Source organism: Macaca fascicularis, chromosome 3 (assembly GCF_037993035.2).
Source record: "Macaca fascicularis isolate 582-1 chromosome 3, T2T-MFA8v1.1".
NCBI lineage: Eukaryota > Metazoa > Chordata > Mammalia > Primates > Cercopithecidae > Macaca > Macaca fascicularis.
The window spans coordinates 158,161,590-158,183,099 of NC_088377.1; the positions used below are offsets into that span (position 1 = coordinate 158,161,590).

Sequence of the window (21,510 nt, forward strand, 5' to 3'; positions counted from 1 at the left end):
TGACCACATGATCTGCCCACCTGTGCCTCCCAAAGTGCTAGGATTACAGATTATTTTGCAGCCTTCTTCAAAAAACCTAGACGAAAAAACGACATTCACACTTCACACTGCGTTAATGGGCATCAACTAACATGCAAATTGGTTATAATACTTTTCTCCCTTTTGGCAATAATAATTCATTTGTTTCCTTTCTTTCATTATCATTTCTACAGAAAATACAGCAATAAATTATTTATTAGGCTCAATTTTGTTAGATACACTGATACCATATTGATAAGTGCAGTTAACTTTTCACATAATATTTATTTTCCCCATTATGCTCTAGATGGTTTAGATATGTATTTGCCGTTTGGTTTACAGTTTGTATTTGCCCTCTAGTAGAACAATTTGTCCCTAATCCTTTTCTTCTATTCCTTGTTATTCCCTCTACCAGCACCAAAAATTTGCTAGTACATTGCAAAACAATGAGAATTACAGATAAAATAGCAAGCATTTATATGTACTCTTTATTGATCAAAGTGCTTTCAGAGATGAGATCTCTTTTTGATCCTTAAAATGGTCATGTGAGAATATCCGACCCTGGGACTCAGAGGTGGATGATTGCCTGGAGTCACACAGCTAGAGAGGGAAAGGGCTGGAATCAGAGGTCTGATTGTCTGACTTCTGTTCTAGTGCATGCTCCCGCCTCGCTTGGGAAGCTGCTTCGGTATAGTGAAGCACTTAAGAGCATGAATGGGTTCTCTTTAGGCAGACGTGGAATTGAAGCCTGGCTCTAACTGTGTGATTTTAGCAAGTTTGCTTATCTAGAAGAGAAGGATAATAATACTTCCTTCTTCACAGGGTGTTGATGAAGAGTAAATCAAAGGGTTTAGCAGAATGCCTCGCACATGGTAAGCACTCAGTATATGTTCTTGTTATTTTTATTATTACATGGCTTTGCCTTACTGAGGCTTCATCTTTTCCTCTGGTCCAACTACAGTTCTCTAGCTCTGCTTATCCCTTCATAGCCTGTACCCCCAATGACATGATTTTGGCTCACTACAATCTCCGCTTCCCGAGTTCAAGCAATTCTCCTGCCTCAGCCTCCCAAGTAGCTAGGATTACAGGCACCTACCACCACACCCAGCTAATTTTTTTGTAGTAAAGATGGGGTCTCACCGTGTTGGTCAGGCTGGGTTCAAACTCCTGACCTCAAGTGATCTGCCCATCTCAGCCTCCCAAAGTGCTAGGATTACAGGCATGAGCCACTGTGCCCAGCCAGGATTCTTCATTCTTTATCCTCCTTTGAGACTCAGTTCTAGCATCATTTCCAGTGGAGTTGGTCTCCCTTCCTCTGCATTCTGATAACCGTTAACCCACTGCCTCCATCAAGTGACTTGAGCTTCCCAGGGAAAGGCATCATGTCTTTGTAGACATCCAATAAATGTTGGTAGAAGAAAGGGGGGGTCCTGCCAATAATCATATGTCTTTCCCACGATTTAAGAATAAACTCCTTTTCACCCTGTTACTGCTTTCTGCTTGTCTTCCCTTTGACAAACATTCTACTTCTTCATCACCCATTCCCTCAGTCTAACATCTGACACTGCTATAGAAACTACTGCCTTGAAGATCAACAAAGAGGTTCCATGTGGACCAACGTCCTCCTTCTTGAGACCCTCGCCTGGCTTTTGTGACACAGTGCAGTATTTGCTCTGTTGATGCCTCACTGACCTTAACCTTCCTTGACTCCTCCACAGATTTCTCTACTGTGCCTATCCCCGAAGATTTAGGTCATTTGCCTTCTCTTCTTTCATCTAGTCTGTTCATGAACAGACCCATTCTTGGTTTTAACCATCACCTCTATGCAGATAATGTGCAAAGTTTATTTCTAGTCCAAGTGGAGTCTCTGTTACTCAGCCAATCAAGTTCTAAATTGTTATTCCTTCTAGTGCAGCAGTGGCAAATACCTGACACTCATGTGTCTCACTTAAGACAGATATTGTTTCATCCAAGACTGATCATGCCACTTTCCCAGTTAAGGCAGGCTTCTCAGAATCCTTCTCATTTCCACCTCTGTTCTTTGGCACTAATGCTCTGTCTGCTCAGAGTTTTCATTCTTCACTTGTTCCAGGCACCTGTTTCCTGGTGAATAATGTAAAACCTAGTAGTCATAGGAGAACATGCACTCATTTCCCAGCAGCACATCCGACTCAATGTTGTTAAAACCAATCTACCATTCCCATATATTCAGCCTAACTTCCCAGTGTAGTCTATCCTAGTTTTTTAACTTGTTCTACTTTTCCAAGATAACTACTAATCATCTTTGTTTGTCTTTGCTTTCTGTTTTGCACTGTGTTTGATACATTAGGGTATCAAATCCTACTTACTCAAACATGTCCCTTATTCATTTCTTCTATCCTTGAGGCTACCATATTTGTTCTGGCCCCTGTTACCTCATTGTGGGATATAAAAATAGCCTGTCAACTGGTCTTTCCATTGCCAGGTTCTCTCTGTTCTAGGCCACCCTGACTCCAGATCAATCTTCCTAGAGTAAAACCTTCATTGTATCACTCTCTAGCTCAAAATTCCCTAATGATTATCGATCACCTCTTAAAGTCCCCAATTCTTAGACTATTAGTAGGGTAAAATTATTTTTGATTTGGAGTCAAAAAGTTTTGGATGCAAATTTTGTCTACTACCCTTAACCGTTACGTAACTTCGAATTTGTGGCTTAATTTTTATTCATCATCTATTCAGTATCTATTCGTTTAACACCTTCTGCATCTCAGGCTCTGTACCAGGTACTTGGGATACAATGATGAGCCAAACAAACTTTGTCCTTGCTCTCCTGGACCTCACAACATAGTGAATTTGTCTCTGTTTCTCACGATCATAATAATCCTAAGTACGGGCTGTGATTTTTTTCCCTTGATGCTTGTAGCTTTTGGTTTGTGCTATGCAGGGTACTGTAATGCCATGGACAGTGCCTCAATAATCAGCATATATGGGTTATCACTCAGCCACATTGCAGCTTCACTGAAGGGCAGCGGCTATGTCCCATTTCCCATAGTGCAAGCACAGAGCCCTGCACATACCGGCTGCTCAGCGATTTCTGATGTGGTTTTTGTAGATCTAGGCACAGTCTTAGTCTGTAGTCTTTGGCACAGTCATAATGCCTAGTATGTTTTTTAGAGGCTCCCCCTCTACTATCAGAATTATGCTATTTTTAAAAAGTCATACCTATTTAGTTTATACTCATTCTAAGGCCTCTCCTTTCCAACCTACTACCTTGCCTGTAATTATTATAAGGAGAACTCACAATGTTCATAACTTGTGCACCTTAAGTTTTAAAAACTGAATAACAAGCCCATTCATGTTTCCTCATAGAAATACTGTCTATATGCATACAATGAAATGTTAAAATAATGTACTTTTTACTAAATAGCTTTTTGACTTGGTAATGAACAATATGTTGTTTTTCCCTGAGAAGTAGTTCTAGGACTTTAGTTCTGAAGATTATGTTTTATTTTATACATTTTCAGCCTGCTGTTTTTCAGTTCCCAGTGATCCTACATTAAACATTTGTCTGTCTAAAACAATAGGTTAACTGTAGCCAAATTATAATCAAACCATTCCTCTCCACACAAAATCCTATAAACAGCATGTGATCATATTGCTTCTAGAATTTATGATTGTTTTCTTCCAAAAGGAAGCTAAATTTAGCCTAGTAATTCTACATGCTCCCAAGAAAACAATGCCTGCTGTGATTTCTAGAATAAATGAATCCGAACCGCAGTTCCTTTACTTGACTAACAGAGAAACTTTAAATATCAACCTAGTCATTAGCCACAGTTATTAAACCACATTAAACAACCAGCAAGGGGTTAAGAAAGAAAGTTGCTATGTTTTTTCTTTCATTGCTGAATGAGTCTAACTTAGTTACTGTATCAGCCTTAATACAGAACATTGTTTGCATCTCAATGGTTCTCTAAAATTATTCGTTCATGGCTTGAGTTCTAAAATTAAGCTATGTGGAGTCATGTCCAACCGCACAATGCATCTTTATGTGAAACTGGCTAGAGTTTTTGTTTTCCTTCTATGTAAAAGTCCAGTTGGGAAGCTTTATTTCTGGTCATTTAAATGGTATAGGTCTTTCAGTTTTCTCTTCGTTTCTGACAACTGAACTGCTCTCGCCTTGAACCTGTTTTGGCAGATAAACCTCTCACAATGAAGGCCCCCGCTGTGCTTGTACCTGGCATCCTCGTGCTCCTGTTTACCTTGGTGCAGAGGAGCAATGGGGAGTGTAAAGAGGCACTAGCAAAGTCCGAGATGAATGTGAATATGAAGTATCAGCTTCCCAACTTCACCGCGGAAACAGCCATCCAGAATGTCATTCTACATGAGCATCACATTTTCCTCGGTGCCACCAACTACATTTATGTTTTAAATGAGGAAGACCTTCAGAAGGTTGCTGAGTACAAGACCGGGCCTGTGCTGGAACACCCAGATTGTTTCCCGTGTCAGGACTGCAGCAGCAAAGCCAATTTATCAGGAGGCGTTTGGAAAGATAACATCAACATGGCTCTGGTTGTCGACACCTACTATGATGATCAACTCATTAGCTGTGGCAGCGTCAACAGAGGGACCTGCCAGCGACATGTCTTTCCCCATAATCATACTGCTGACATACAGTCGGAGGTTCACTGCATATTCTCCCCACAGATAGAAGAGCCCAACCAGTGCCCTGACTGTGTGGTGAGCGCCCTGGGAGCCAAAGTCCTTTCATCTGTAAAGGACCGGTTCATCAACTTCTTTGTAGGCAATACCATAAATTCTTCTTATTTCCCACATCATCCGTTGCATTCGATATCAGTGAGAAGGCTAAAGGAAACGAAAGATGGTTTTATGTTTTTGACGGACCAGTCCTACATTGATGTTTTACCTGAGTTCAGAGATTCTTACCCCATTAAGTACATCCATGCTTTTGAAAGCAACAATTTTATTTACTTCTTGACGGTCCAAAGGGAAACTCTAAATGCTCAGACTTTTCACACAAGAATAATCAGGTTCTGTTCCTTAAACTCTGGATTGCACTCCTACATGGAAATGCCTCTAGAGTGTATTCTCACAGAAAAGAGAAAAAAGAGATCCACAAAGAAGGAAGTGTTTAATATCCTTCAGGCTGCATATGTCAGCAAGCCCGGGGCCCAGCTTGCTAGACAAATAGGAGCCAGCCTGAATGATGACATTCTCTTTGGGGTGTTCGCACAAAGCAAGCCAGATTCTGCCGAACCAATGGATCGATCTGCAATGTGTGCATTCCCTATCAAATATGTCAACGACTTCTTCAACAAGATCGTCAACAAAAACAATGTGAGATGTCTCCAGCATTTTTATGGACCCAATCATGAGCACTGTTTTAATAGGGTAAGTCACATCAGTCCCCACTTACATACTGTGAGGTGTAAATTAGAAATAAGTATCAGTCTCAAAATGAATATCCAGGACTTCTTTTGTGCTTGGTAAATGGTATTTATCCAAAATAGTTGCAGATTTTTTCCAAGAAAATTTAGAAATTGAATCTTCATTTACACCTAAAATGGTATCTTTAAAATGTAATATGGTAACTAAAAGAGAAAATATTTTTACAATTCAGATTTGTGTGCTCGTGACACTTCAGATTATATTAAAGTTATTTCCCATATAAGATTTTGTAGTTCTGATCAGATTTACGCAGATTTTATCACAACAGCAATTCCCATAAAACATAATTATTGACATTTCTATATAATCTCTGCAACATTTACAAGATGCTCAAGCTAATTTGTACACCTTAAATAATTGTTCCTTATGAGATTATATTCTCTCACTGATACACAAATGATTAATCTGTATTCTTGACATTATTTAAAGGAACTTAACTTTAAAAAATCTCTTCTGGGCCGGGCGCGGTGGCTCACGCCTGTAATCCCAGCACTTTGGGAGGCCGAGATGGGTGGATCACGAGGTCAGGAGATCGAGACCATCCTGGCTAACACGGTGAAACCCCATCTCTACTAAAAAAATACAAAAAACTAGCCGGGCAAGGTGGCGGGCGCCTGTAGTCCCAGCTACTCAGGAGGCTGAGGCGGGAGAATGGCGTGAACCCGGGAGGCGGAGCTTGCAGTGAGCTGAGATCCAGCCACTGCACTCCAGCCTGGGCAAAAGAGCAAGACTCCGTCTCAAAAAAAAAAAAAAAAAAAAAAAAATTCTCTTCTGAAATGCTGGTAAATAAAACATTTTTAAATGAGCTAGTATACTTCTCTAAACAACCTGTAAGAGTAGAGAGGAGATGTTTGCTCCCAAGTCCTTCCTTTAGAGCTTGACTTTAATCATGGACTTCCTTCTGGAAAAGACTTGTGTCTACCAAGTTCTAGCTTGGCACTTTACCTGGTTGGTATTTGACATTTATAAACATAAATATTTTGGTTGATGATTATTTATACGTATATGAAATGGTATTTTCATAGAAGCTGTTAGAGATATTCATGGTGCTGTGATTTAAGTATAGTAACAGCTACCAGCTATACCTGGAGAATTTATCTTGCTAGTCAGTTGATCACCTGGTCTGAGTGTTTGTTGTGGCTTTGAGTTTCTTCTATGACCATAATCGAATGAACAAATACTATAGCTTTTCTAAAGACAGTTTGACTTTGGCATGGTATGTTTCACTTACTTTAGCAGTTTTCAATATAAGATATAAAGGTTATAATTGCAATCAGGAAGAACATTAAACATGTCCTCAATAGCATAAAGTATTTAACTTGCTGAGGGGTAAGGGCATATTAATTCAGAAACAATTGGTTGACTTTTGCTGAAATGTCTGGGACACTTCTCTAGATGGAAACTGTAGTTAACTTTTTATGATGCTAGGAAAATACTTCCAAGAAAGTCAGTTCATCTTTTGGTGAACTAAAAACAAAACTTCCTTCCTCTCTCTTCCAAAGTCTATGAATATACATAAAATACATGCACATACATTCCAACTAAGACTTATTTCCCCCTGCATACATTTAATATATGTTGCAAAGAAGCAATAGAATTCCTCATGAAGCCCCCCTTTTCTTTAGTAGAAACTACAAAAGAATGAAAGGAAACAAAATGATTTTCAGAAACCTGGGATTAGGAAATAAAAATATAATGTTAATAACATTACAGAGAAGATATTTTTCTGCACCCAGTAAGTTCATTCTGAGACACAAGTTTTAAAAGAGTCTATTAGGAATTCCTCCAGGGCTCCTAGAGCACATGAATTTGCTATTTAAATCTTTCTTTGTTAAAAATTAAAAAGAGGGGTAGGGCAAGAAGAAAATTAAAAAGAGAATTCATAAAGGTATATTGATATCTCATTTTTAAAATTTTGTACATTTCAATCCTTAGATGTAAAAATACTTATCAATTCTAGAAATTCTCAAAACATATCTGCATTTTATCCTACCCCTTTGACTTTTTTAGTGTTTCAAGGGACACAAAGAGATGGGATTATCCAATGAAATTCAGGTCAGTTTTATTGCCCAGGAAAAATTCCCAAAATGCACTAGCCACACCTGAAACCATTATCACTCCCATCACAAAAATTCTTGCGGGAAACAAGATGGAACTTGCCAACATAGTCTTCTTACAAAGGAAGCCAACTTTTACACTGGCCAAATTCCATAGACAAATACCTTCAAACCTCCTCTATTTATTTGCCTGTTTATCTTCTCTGGTTACAAAGATCAAACTTCTTCTGAGACTGAGACTACACATATTCTCTCTCTTCGTATAACCCATCCAGACCTCAGATTGTTCCAATAATGAGCATATAATCATTTCCTAGCTTAATGCCAAAATGAAGGCACCTAGAGTCATTCATCACACACAAAAAAACAAAATGATTACAAGATCAAAGCTGTTTAGCAGGATTCTCAAGCAATAAGATGACTCCATTTTGTCTTGGCAGATTTACTTGGCCAGAAATCAGGTGACCCTTTTAATAATTTCTTGGAACTGAGTTTTTACTTTGGCATCAAGTTTGGTGAAAAGACACACATATTGTAGTTTTGTTATTAACATCTCTAATACATTTATAAAGGGACTCTTGCGGACAAGGTTAAGAAAGCTGCAGCTGTAACTTTCCGCTTATGCTTCTGCCCAGTCCTCAGTGTTGACACATTGCTGAAAGAGGGATTTCCTGGCACTCCTTGAGCTCTCCTCCATGTGCAAATAGTGTTTCTATCACAAGATCAGATAATGGGAGTTCCAGGGAAGGGCGTTTTACATTTTAGGGGTCCGGCAGGTGTACCAGGCCTGACTTGCTTATTTAGGATCACATATTATGTTGCTTTTCCCGGTCTCACATTTCATGAAATATGTCTATGCAGACTCTTCACATGCATCTTCTCATATTGATGACATCACAAAAGCCCTCTGAGTCATCTGATAATTCCCAGTGCTCATCATCTTCACCCATAAGCTATTTGTGCTTCAGAACTCTTTGTCTCCACATATGATGCTGTTTCTGGAAACTTATCCCAAGCCACAAGTGCCCACTTATAGAATACCAATGTTGTTGACTCTATCAGTTGTTCTATAAGAATATATTCTTGATCCTCACAATGTGTCTGTTTCTTATGTTGCTTTTGAAAGTGTTTCTAAAGAATTTGTTGGCCGGGCGCGGTGGCTCAAGCCTGTAATCCCAGCACTTTGGGAGGCCGAGACGGGCGGATCACAAGGTCAGGAGATCGAGACCATCCTGGGTAACACAGTGAAACCCCGTCTCTACTAAAAATACAAAAACTTAGCCGGGCGAGGTGGCAGGCGCCTGTAGTCCCAGCTACTCGGGAGGCTGAGGCAGGAGAATGGCGTGAACCCGGGAGGCGGAGCTTGCAGTGAGCTGAGATCCGGCCACTGCACTCCAGCCTGGGTGACAGAGCGAGACTCCGTCTCAAAAAAAAAAAAAAAAAAAAAAAAAAAAAAAAAAAAAAAAGAATTTGTTTACAGTGACTTCCAACATTGAGTACTGTGAGATTATACACCCACAAATAATTACTAAATCTGTTTAAGTATCTTTACCTTCTCCTTTACCCATTCGTCAATCAACCTCTGTAAGCATCCTAAATTAGTATTGATTGAAGTTGTTTTAGGCTAATGCATATTCCCTAAATAGCACATTATTATTCAAAATAAAATAATTGAGAAAATTGTCCCATAATATGAATGGAACCTTTGTAAAGACCCATATGTAGGGAGAAAAAACCTTCATCTCTATTTGAGGATAAGCAGTAGCAAAAATTTCATTAACTTGCTTAAAATTAAGTGGAATTTAATTTTAAGACTGTGGAATCTCTAACAGTCTCTTACCTATAAGGGATTGATTAATGTGACAATTTCAGGAAAAAAACGAGAATCAGTACACATTGGCCCAATCTCCTACAAATGAGAATCGATACAGAATAAGAGAATTTTTTAAATCCCCAAATCAGCAAAGGTTCTGTTCCCTAAGTTATAGAATATTTATTAAAACAAGTGAAATAGTATATTCTGGAAAAAAATTTAATCAAAGTTGAAATTGGAAAAGGGTTCTTGAAATAACGCTCACCTTTCAGAAAATACAGTTAATACACAAGACTGCTTTTCTTGCAGTTCTATTATCAAAGTTTTGCTCTATAGGTAAGCATTTGAAAGACTTGTAGCAAATATTTTCACCAACATCTTGACGACCTTAAAGATCAAAGTTGGATCAAGTGAAGGGGAAAAGCCTTTGGTGCCAGACACACCTGGGTGGAAGTCCTGGTTTACTGCATACCAGCCATGTGACTTCTGCCGCATTACCTAACTTCTTGGAGGCTGAGTCTCATTGGTAACATGCAGATAACAATATGTACCTCACAGGGTTTTGTGAAAATTTGGGATAATATATATGACGTACGTGGCACAATAAGATGACTATAAATTTAGCCCTTTCGGAGACAGCATGGACTAATGGAAAGAGACTGAAGTCAGAGATATGGGTTCAAATCCGAACTCCACCATTTTCTACCTGGATGGCCATGAGAGCATTATTTAAACTCTGAACCCATCATCTTGCATGCAGGACTATTGTGTGGACAGGTATATTAATAATATCTGTAAAAGGTCCCAACTTGGTCCTTGGCACAAAATAAATAGCAGCTATTATTGTAAGGATTACTTGCGTAAAGAAAGGCAAATTCAAATGATTGGATTATTTTCTGGAAGAGGCACTTTCTGGTTCTATTGTTTACAAGTGTCTTTCACTTCCCTCTCTGTTATGAGTTACCTGCCTCCATAATGCTTAATTTGTGTTATGTTGTTCTTAAGATTTAATAGTTCCAAAAAAAAGATGGGGTGAGGAGCAGTGGTAGTTTGAGGGGGCAGAGGATGGGGAGAAAGACAATTGAATCAAAACTTTACTATAGTCAAGTTCGAAGGTATAATTTGTTCTCCTTCCTCTCACTTTCAATCCTAAGTATGCATGACATAAGATATTACTCTTATGTACTTTGTCATATCTTGCATTCAAGAATTTGCAGATAATGCAGTTTTAGAAAAAGTGAACCTCATAGGTTGTTTGTATTGGGCTTCCTTGTTTTTAAACATCATTTATACTCAAATTCAAAGAGTAGCCAACTGCTTCCCAAAATAAAGGAAACTTAAGGTAGTAATTTTCCATCTCCGTTTCACAGAATGCCAAAGTTAAAGAGTCACTACTCAGAGCCATCAAAGGAAGAAAGCGAAGTGATTAGAACAGCTTTAAAGGAGGACAAAAATTAAAACAAGATGCAAACAAGGAATAATAGGAATAGGCAGAAAAATAAACATACAGTGATGTTTCTTTAGTATGATTATAAAGATGATAGATGAGTAAAATTGAGTTACATTTAAGTTGTAATGGAAGAAAATAATTGCAGCCTTCCATCAGGAAACCACAAGGACCGTTATTGATCTGTCATCCTCAGGGCATGTCTCATAATATTTAATAAAATAAACAAAGATTTATAACTTTTATAGGCCATATATCTATAATCTCCCACACCACTTGAACTGTGAATGTGGAGTCAATGTTACAAATAACATCCCTGTAATTATACTGGTTTGGCATGCCTTATTTAAACAATCTAGCACTCTCAAGAGAATGTATTTTGTATTAGGGATGAAAAATGTGAAGTCAGATTATAGAGTTTTTTACTTATTGTGTTCAAAAATGAGAAAATGTTATCCAATATGAAAAATGTTGCTAAGGATTCTTCATTCTTAATATTAGACAGTCTTCCAAACCTAAATATTAAATATCTTGGCCATATGTCAAATGTAATAGCTATGAAAGCAAAATCTTGCAAGAAAGAAAATCCTTGAGGTATAAAGATTCCATGTACTTTTTAAAAAACGTAAGTAAAAGGTCATTAATTTTACACTTCATTTATTTTTCTTCTCTAGACACTACTTCATCCTCTCCTAGGCTCAGGCAGTCACTGCTTCCTAACTTCTTTATTTTAATTATCCATGCTACTCATTCCACGAAAAGTGGCATATTGCATTATTTTATTAAAAGAAATTTAAAATTAGTTTCTTTCCAGAATTTTGTAATGCCCCCTAAGATCACTGGGCACACCCTGGGGGTGTTAGAAAACATGTTACAAAATGAACCACTAATTCCTTTTGCTTTTTCCCTTCCTCTTGCTACCACTCTTTAAACCATTACGTGGCTCATTCACAGGCCTTTCTACCCCAGAAAAGATGAAAAAGCAAATGCATGATGTTTTTATAACCTAATAGCAAGAGAACACAATGCTGAAACTGTCACCAAAACTGTGGGTAGGTTTTACCATGGGTTATATTAATTCATGATATGATTGATAATATCTCTCACTTGTGTGGGGAATGAAGCGTTAACTATGCCACATGCATTTTAAATTAATTTGACATTCTTCTTAATGTCCTTTCAAACAGGTGGCATTATAACCTATGTCTTATTTAGGTAGTTGATTTCTACACGGAGATTCACCTGATAAAACTGGTGTCGCAAACAGGAAGGGGTTTGTACAAAATGAAATAAATCTTGAAGTTGATTTTTTGTAAAGTCCAAATGTTAATTAAAAACCTTGAATTCACAACTCTGATACATGATATTTTCATTGACATAAACATGATTAGAGATTTCTGGAAGCATGTGGGATGCTGCATTGATAAGGATATGAACCTCCTTGAGTAATAATGGATTTTTTACTCTGAATACTGTTTCACATTTTGGGTATTACATCCTTACTTCAGACTTCTGCCTTATCAGTGGCCATCCCACCCTATGTTCTTATCTCCTCAGTCTAATAAGAAAAATGAGGACCTGTCAGAATTTGGATAGAAGACCCTCCAGGAATTTCTGCCACTGCTTATTCATGGGTTGGCACAGATACTGATTCAGTGGGCACACGGAGTTCACAATGATTCAGAGCCCAGATATGTGCCCTAAGTCACATCTCCAGCGTCCAGGGAGGACTGTAAAGTGCTCGTTACCAGGAAAATGAAACCAAGGGCTCAGCTACTCCTGAAGTCATTAAAACTCCTTCCCTTAATTTTTTTTTTTAAATAGTGTATGTGGTAACCGAATCTAGGATCCTGGATACATTCCAGTCTGCTAATTACATCTTTTTTTCCAACTAAAATGTTCCAGGCAGGTTCATTTGCATGTGAATTACTTGCTGAGCCATGTTGACTTCCTATTCTAAAAGCCTTACTCTGCCTTGGGAAGCAGCTTACTGCACCTCACCCTAGACCTAGGCTAATGTTGGAGCAGACAAAGTGTAGCTACCCATATATACTTCAAAAATATTTTCCAGTCTCCCCACAAGAGGAAAGAAAAATGTCTAGCAATTGTATGCTAATTTAGACTAAAGCTTTGTTTTAACCATTCTTGGTGATCACAAATGGGGAAAAATGATTTATGAACAGTATAACTATAACACAAGCAAAAAAAAATTGTGAATTCAGAGGAAAGTGTGACTTCATTTGTCTTTTTTGGGTAAATCACCAAAATGTTCATCAGTCAGAGGACATTAAAATGGTAGATGATACTTCAAATCGTGCCCCAGGTAAAAGGAGTGAATTAAGGTTAGTTTTGATTTGCAAACCATTCTCTTCTAGGGCTGATTTTATAAAAATTAAGTTTGCTGAATCATCATCTCAAAACATACAGTTATTCATGATTAGCTAGAATTTATGTCTGTGTATCCAAAAAGTAAATTTGTATGATATTAAATTTTCTAACAATGCTTTAAATTTAAAATGTCCGATTAACACTTGCATCTAGCAACCAGTCTACTAACCAAACTATAGGTGAAGTCATGCTCAGGAAATGGGGAAAATGCACAGATTAAATTGGTCTGTTAGCTCTGAGTGAATCAATAGTGTTTAGTGCTAATGCACTAAGAAGATTACAAGCACTAATGCAGTAGCAGTCAATAGCGAAAACGAATATCTCTAAAAAATATCTTGACAATAAACTGTGCAATATTTTCCATTTATCTTAAGCTAATTACATTACCTGCTTGTTCTTTTATCTTATTAGTTTAAGACAAGTGCTAGAAGCCTAACCATTTTATTTAGTGCATAAAAGGGCCAAAACCTTGTAATCATTGTTTTCAGCAGGAGACAGAGGAAAGGATTAATTCATGTAACCAAGATTCAACCAGAAATTCAACAGATATTTATTTAGTCTCTAAACCTGATAGTATTACAGTGGAGAATGAGCTAGACTGTACCTGTCTTCAACAAGCAGATAGACTAGTGAAGATAACAGTAAACATTCAGTCACACCAATGAACAAATACATCTTGATAATTTATGAAATATGCTGTGAGGGAAATAAACATCTGTGAATGCAAATGAGAGGGAATATCTAAATTTGGTAGTTGAGTCACAAAAGGCTGTCCTGAGGAGGTGAGAGCTAACTTTTACATGAAGATTAAAACTTTAGAAAAGAAAGCAATATGTCTTTAGTACATGTGCAAATATATAAACTAATAGTCATTACTTGTTTCGCAAGCTTTACATCTTAACTACAAGCTGCTACCTTCAATCAGCTTTCTTAAGTGGTTTGCGGTCATGAGTGCATACTATCTTACACTTAGAATAACATCGCAAGAAGTAGTATGATGCTGGAGAATGTAACTTCTTAAAACATTTCCTGCCTTAAAATAAACAACTGTAAATGTGTTTAAACATTCTTTTGATTTCTAAATGAATTAAGTTACTTTTTATTATGTGGTTCTTCTTCATATGAAGAAAATAATATGTAGATTACTGGAAGCTAAGAATATACTTTAAATCATGCTCACAGTCACTGCCTTTCCTGGCCTGTCACCTTAATCAGCTTCTTTGAAAATCACTATTTCTTACATAAGCCAAGTTGTTTCTTCCTTGTTTCCCTCTTCTTCCTTCTATGGCCAACACTTGGTACCCTATTTGTCAGAAGAACATGTTCTTCTTGGGGGAGGAAGGGATTGCCCTATTACCAATAAGTTTTATGACCAAGAGAAACATAAGAATCTGAGAACACACGAAATAAGCACTTTTGAAACTATCAAAATTACAAACGTTAATAGAACTCAAGGGAATGTGATGCTGAAGTGATCCCAAGTCACATTGTCTTTCTGCCTCTGTGCACTGTACTCTGCACAATTGCATCCATTTTTAGACCATTTCCTTCTCATGAGAATCATGTGCATGGAGGGCCAAAGGAGAGACAAGTGCTCACAAGGATATCATGAGCACCTATGAAAGTACAAATGAGTGCTCTCCAGTCAGTGCCGTCTTTATATTGTTCCGGTTTACAGGCAATGCCTTCGTCTTTACCTACAGAGACATTTTGCCTTTCTCTTTCATGTTAAGTAGTTCATCTATATATATTTAATCATGCAAATATCTAAATAAGTTTGTGTCTTGTAGGGCAGGCACTTTGTCATGCTTCTTTGTACCTAAGCATATGCTTTGCAAATCATAAACAATAGTGTTGATTTTATTTGATATAAAAACTTGGATTCTCAAAAGAAATCTATGTGTTCACACAATAAACAGAGACCATCTGAATTGCTGAAGTGTGACTGAATCATATGCAGTATCGTTTTAGTCATCTCTACAGACGAGGAAGATTTGAAATGCAGGTGTAAAAAGATGTGTGAGGCATCAAAAGAAACATTCACCTTTCTTTGTGTTCATTTTTTATATTTTTGCTTGGCCAAGAAAGAAGGGGTTTTTTCCAAGGGAATAGGAGGCTTCAGGGCTTATTCCTGTGCCTACAAGTCAGAGAGGTCACCGGCTTGCCCCTTCCTGAAGGCTGTAATTACAGGCAGAGGACTATTTATTTTCCCGTAAGGCGACCAGAATCTTGAGTGTAAAAAACTGTTTACAAGAGTACACTGTGTATAGGGGTTACACACAACCTCAGGAAAAATAATAGGAAAGTGAGACTATTTTTCTTCATGTATTCAATAATATGAGAAGGTCCAAGACTCTGGAAATGTTCTAAAGTACAATAATAGAGATGAATATGAGGTCAAATTAGGTGATCCTGGGGCTTAAGGAACTGAATTAAATGAATAAAGAAGAGGAATTTCTAATAGGGCATAATCTAACTGATGATTTGTTAAATGTAAACTTATTTGTGGCTCCAACATCATGGTACACAAGAATGAATAAATGTATTAGTAAGAGTAATTGAGAAGTATTTCTAATGTGAAAAACACCAATTACATTGGGTTTATCTGGAGCCAATGTGGAAAAATATGAGCAATGTTTCTTACTCTCAACTAAACTCACTCTCACTTTCAGAACTGTTATAGGAAAGGTACTGATTCAAGTAGAGTTGGGCATGCAAAACACAAGATCAGTTCTGTTACTGGCCCGATATTAAGGATATTAGTCTGTGTTTGAAAAATGATTTGTAATATATAAGTAGCAGTTTAACAAAGTAGGTAAAACTTGTAATTAATTTCAAAAGGTCAAAGCAGAGATTATTGACATGTACAAAGAGGACCCGCTTTATATACAAAGAGGCCTGCTTTGAAAAGTAATACTATAGTATGGTAAATTGTGACTAATTCTGAGATTTTCTGTCTAGATTCTTTTTAAAACCAAATGCTTATGAAAAATCATGAGGCGTGAGTAGCAATTACATTTTTTAGGCTGAGTAGGTAGCATAATTGCTCCTATTCCATTTCTTTTTAGTAGATTCTGCACAGAAAAACAAGTTGACCTCGGTATTGAAATTTTGGAGTTCACTATTTGTGGCACAGTTACAAATCACAGAAAAAAATGTACACCAGCACTTCACCACACCTAACAAAAGAAAGTTTTCTTATTTAAAAAAACACTCCAAATTATTGTGAAATCTAGGGTAACCATGGTGTTAACTCTATGCTATTTGATGTCTTATAACCCTGGTGATGAGATAACAATCCAATTGAATGCAGATGAACTCATGAAAAAAGAAAGATTATGAAATATTTGGAAAGTAAACACCTAAATTTTTGTAAGTAAATATTAATTAAGTATTTATGTGATCTTTAGATATGAAAGCTTCCCCTGTATGCACTTGGCTCTTAGAACCAGCTGTTAAAACTCCCAGCACCTTAGTTAATACCCTGTACGCTAGTAGTTCAAGAACTAGTTAAGAAACAGTCACTTTTTCTATTTTCACTGCCAATGTATAAATAAAATCTCTGTTCCAGTGGATGGCTGGCCAATTATTTTAATAACGACATTGGCATGGCTTCATTTTACCTTTCTTGCTATCAGCAAAGCTTTCCTTTTGTACTCTGAAGTGTGGGTAAATCACAAATTAAACTGAACTGTTGTTTGTTTAATGTTGTGTTTCCTGCTAACCTTATTCTTGTCTATCAATCTGAACCCAGTTCCCCAGTGGCTCAAAAACCCTCAATTGGGATTAAGTAATAGTTTATACAACCTTGCTCAGTCATTAACCCATGTTGACTTTCTCATTCTTGTGTTCCAGCTTCATTTAAGAGTTTCTTAAGCACTCTATCCAGCTGCTGTTTTGGGGACAACTAACAACATCTATTTAATCAAGAAATTTAATATTTCCAAGGAATCATTTACCCTCTCTGAGACTTCTTCATTAGCGTACTCTAATTCAGTCTTGTATTCCTTCTTCAAAATAAAGCCTGGTTTCATTCATAGTAAATATAAAGTTTAAAAATCTTTACTTCTTTTCTTCTCTCTACAAAGCAGAAAGAGAAAATTGTATATTATCTTTCCAGACAGGTTTTTTTTTGTTTGTTTAGTGTATTGAAAATGATGCCAATAAGATAAAACTAGACCTTAATGGCTCCTCCTCATATCCACCCAATCTATTTGTATCCAAAGTGCTGTTGGAGTAAGTAATCTTTGTTAAGAGCAAACCTATTTGTATATCTGATGATAATCTGAGGGATAATAATATGATATTTAAGGAGTTTCTGTCCTTGGCCCTGACTATTTCTTGGTCCTCCTTCACGCCCAGTGATGTGCTGGTAAATGTTAAACTCAGGGGGTAGGGGCAGCAGAAGCCCCTAATTTGTAGCATTTGCCAATTTCTATGGTGTAAATATCCCACTGAGCCAGTTTCAAGGTACCACTGAAACAGCATTAGTCACAGAACAACAATGAGGAAGAGATGTGCACACTTGGCTCTGTGAACTGTTATGAGATGGTTCAAGCACAGCACTGCCACCCTGTCCTACCCGCAACCTGTCATTCTTGTAGTTCCCAGAATCCATCAGCCTCCCTCACAACCCTGCCTTAACACGTGTAGCGTGGTCTGCTTCAGATTCCTTTTAACACTCATTTTGTCAGGTTAACACTTTTTCCCTATTCTTTAAAACTTCCACGCCAGCATTTCCTTCCCCAGGACATTTTCCCTAGCCTTCACCTCATCCCCTGCCCCCCATATTCAGGATTTGTTGCCTTTCCTGAGCACACTAGTAGCGCTCTGCTTATTTCCACCGTGTCTCTTACCACACTCCGTGGTAATGTGTCCAACAGTTCCATCATTAGCCCCCTGAGGGGATGAACTATGGCATTTATCTCCCCAGTCCCAGCACCTAAAATAATAGCTTGAACAATATATACATTTATCAGATGAGCAAAGAAGTATGACAGAGTCCTGTATGTAAAATATATTACTATAAATAGAATGCTGATTCATAAAAATAATTATTTAGATAAAACAGTTTTTCGGTCTCTCCCCTAAATCCCTAAACACTAATTTATAGAATTGAGGAGTTTTCAAGAGTTAAATTAGCACTGAAGAAAAACTGGGGAGTTTCACTAACTATTACCTATGCCCCTGCCCTCCCCCCGACACACACCCTGCTCCATTCACCAGTCTGCAATGAAGATTGATCAAAGAACAAAGAAGGAGAAAAATGAAAGGAAAAGGAAAGATCAAGATAGGGAGGGTGAATAGATAGGAATTCCAGAGCTTTGTAATCGAAATTTGGAACTCAGAATTAAAGTCATTAAGAGGAGAAAGAGAGAATACTTTCTCTGCTCTCATAAGGTTTTCTCAAGCCTTTCAACAGCACTCACCCTTTGAGCGGGTGATCTGTAAGAGGGACTTTACGCAATGCTTTAGTGGGAGTGGCTTGAGCAGTGACACCAGTAGAGATAACCCTTGAAGCTTTCATTTGAAATCCACAGATTTTCACTATCGGCCACCAATCTATGATTTCAAGTTGAAAATGGTATACGGGTTAAGGAAAAGAAGTTAAGGGTATAAAGGTCTTTATCAACACCATCCTTCCTGTGGCCACAGTATGGTAATCCCAGTGGCAACCTTCAAAGGCACCAAGTACGTGTTTGGTACAGACAGAAGCTTTCCTGAGCTTGGCCTTGGTGTGGACGCAGTGAGAACTGAGTAAGGGCCTCTGGCAGGGACCTTGTCCACTGGGAAGGGGAGCCCACAGATGGATGTTTCTGATCAACAGGTCCTATCAGAAACAAGGGGAGCAGATAAGTAAAGAATCTCACTCCACGGTGGCAAGAGGGAAAGGAGGGATAAGAGGTCATGACAGTCGGATTAATGGCAGGCTAGAATATTCGTGGGCTTGAACGATATATTGCGGCACAATTGAAGGATTCTTGTTACATCCATCATTCATCTCTCCTGGCCCTCCGTGAAGACATTTACCAACCTGTTTCTATTGAGTGTGACACTGTTAGGCACATAAACAGACCATGGCTCTTATCACCTCCAGGAAGAACTACTTCTGTTTTATTTGTTAGCGCAGGGTAATTGGTGTTGTGTCTTTTGAAAATCTCTTATACTTCTATGAGTAAGTGCACTGAAATTTGGTTTCTGTCAACTAAGTAGAGGAACGCAGAAAACCTCTTTGCACTAAGCATTAAAACCTTCCTAGCTTGGAACAATTTTCTTTATGAATCACTCTGTCACTCCTGGCTATGATTGAAGTGCAGTATGAAGGCTGCTAACCGAAAACACATGGACACAGTCTGCTTCAGATCTGATTCACCTTAGGAAATGATGATAAAGAAGCAAACGTTTTAACACTTAGAATTCCAAAGTCCATATCATTGTAGAATTGATTATTTTGAATTGTGGTGGTACTTCAAGAAAAAAGGATTTATTTATTTCATTTATATTTAAATGCATTTGTACACATATGTATATAAACCCATACACACATATACATAAAATATATTCTGCTTCAAGTATTTCTCTCTCTTTTCTCTTTACTAATCCAGCTTCCATTAAGAACTGGCTCAACTTCGACCTCTACCATGAGCCTTCTCCAGCTGTTTAAGCCCACACGGATCTTATTATTTTCCTAGTCTTAGCGGATTTACTGCCAGTACCATGTTTTCAGAATGTAACTATCAGCTGAGTTCTTATACTTTGCATCAGTTAGCTATTGTATGTGTCAATCTTTTGCCTCCCTATGTAGAGGTTGGACCCAAGGTAGAAGCATTTGCCAGGATTGACAAACAATAGCCTGCTTTTATATACTCAACAAGTGAAAACTTATTCTGTTTGCACTTTTTTCCCTTTTTATACAGTTAAACACTCACATACACGCACACACACGCACACGCACGCGTGCACACACACACACAGACACATATAGGCCACAGGGACCCTATGGCCCTCAAAGACTAGCATATTTTCTATCTAGCCCTTTCTCAAAAAACATGTGCCAACCCCTGCATTAGAGAATAATGTAAAATAATAGTGGGCAGATAGCAGATCCACAAATTTTGGAGAGTCATGGATGACCTTACTTATGAACTTAAGTAATTCTCTTCAGTAGGTATGAGTGTTTACATTTTACAGATGACGAAATTGAGGCTCATTGATCTAAACAACTGGATTTTGTCTTCATAGGCATTATGAGGACTCACTAGACCAACAATAGTGATAATAATAACTGTTTAGTTGCACAAGGCAGGGATTTGTGTCTTTTTTATTTGCTGCCATATCCTTCAGCACCTAGAACAGCTTGTCACATGATATGTTATTGTATTCATTTTCCAGAGCTCCCATAACAAATTACCACAAACTGGGTGGCTGAAAACAACAGAAATTTATCGTCACATGGTTCCGGAGGCCAGATGTTGGAAATCAAGGCATCAGCCAGGGCCATGCTCCCTCTGGAGGCTCTAGGGAGGACTCCTTCCTTGCCTCTTGCAATTCTGGTGTCCCAGGCATCTTAGGTTGTGGCAGCTTTACTCCAATCTCTGCCTCCGTCTTTACGTGGCAGTCCACCATGTCTCTCTGTGTCCCCTCTTCTTATAAGGACAACAGTCATTGAACTCAGGGCACACGCTAAATCCAGGATGATTTCATCTCAAGATCCTTAACTAATTATATATCAAACAGCCTATTTCCAAATAAGGTCCCAATCTGACTTTCCAGGTGGACATGAATTTTGGGAAGACATTAATCAGTCTACTGTAGGTCTTCTACATGAAGTGACCATTGAATATGTTTCTGGCACTGGATTCATTTCATTTAAGCCTCAAAACAAATCTGTTATATAGATATGTGTTTTCCCACTTTACAAGTGAAGAACTGAGGTTTAGAGATCTAGGAATCCTAAAGCTGCACAGCCAGGAAGGGCAGGGCCACTCCTGACCCAAGTTCTCCGCTAGCTTAGCATGGTTGTCACAGGACATGCTGAGAAGGTATTTAGGGAGCATTACACCAAAAAGTTGTAGAAGTGGGCTTAAGGAAGAAGATTCTAAACTCAAAGGAATCAGACTGTAGGAGGCCATGTAGGTGATTTCCTTTAATTCAATAGAAGAGTGTATAAGAATCAGCCAGGCATGTTGGCTCATGCCTGTAATCCCAACACTTTGGGAGGTCGAGGTTGAAGGATTGCTAGAGCCCATGAGTTCAAGACCAGCCTGGGCAACATGGCAAAATCCCATCTCTACAAAGAAATACAAAAATTAGCCAGGTGTGGTGGTACATGCCTGTATCCC

The 21,510-nt window shown here is 38.1% G+C and overlaps 1 protein-coding gene across 2 annotated transcripts in view; it reads left to right on the plus strand.

The window, feature by feature from the left end:
* The window catches only part of MET (MET proto-oncogene, receptor tyrosine kinase), a 117,160-nt gene that overhangs the window by 22,895 nt on the left and 72,755 nt on the right, over positions 1–21,510 (plus strand). Inside the window, exons 2-3 of one of the 2 annotated variants that reach the window (XM_005550578.5) lie at positions 841–890; positions 4,193–5,406. In XM_005550578.5, the coding sequence (XP_005550635.4) occupies positions 848–890; positions 4,193–5,406 (1,257 nt within the window). In that variant the 5' untranslated portion in view covers positions 841–847. The remainder of the gene's footprint in view (positions 1–840; positions 891–4,192; positions 5,407–21,510) is intronic. The other variant, XM_074035829.1, reaches the window with a different exon arrangement.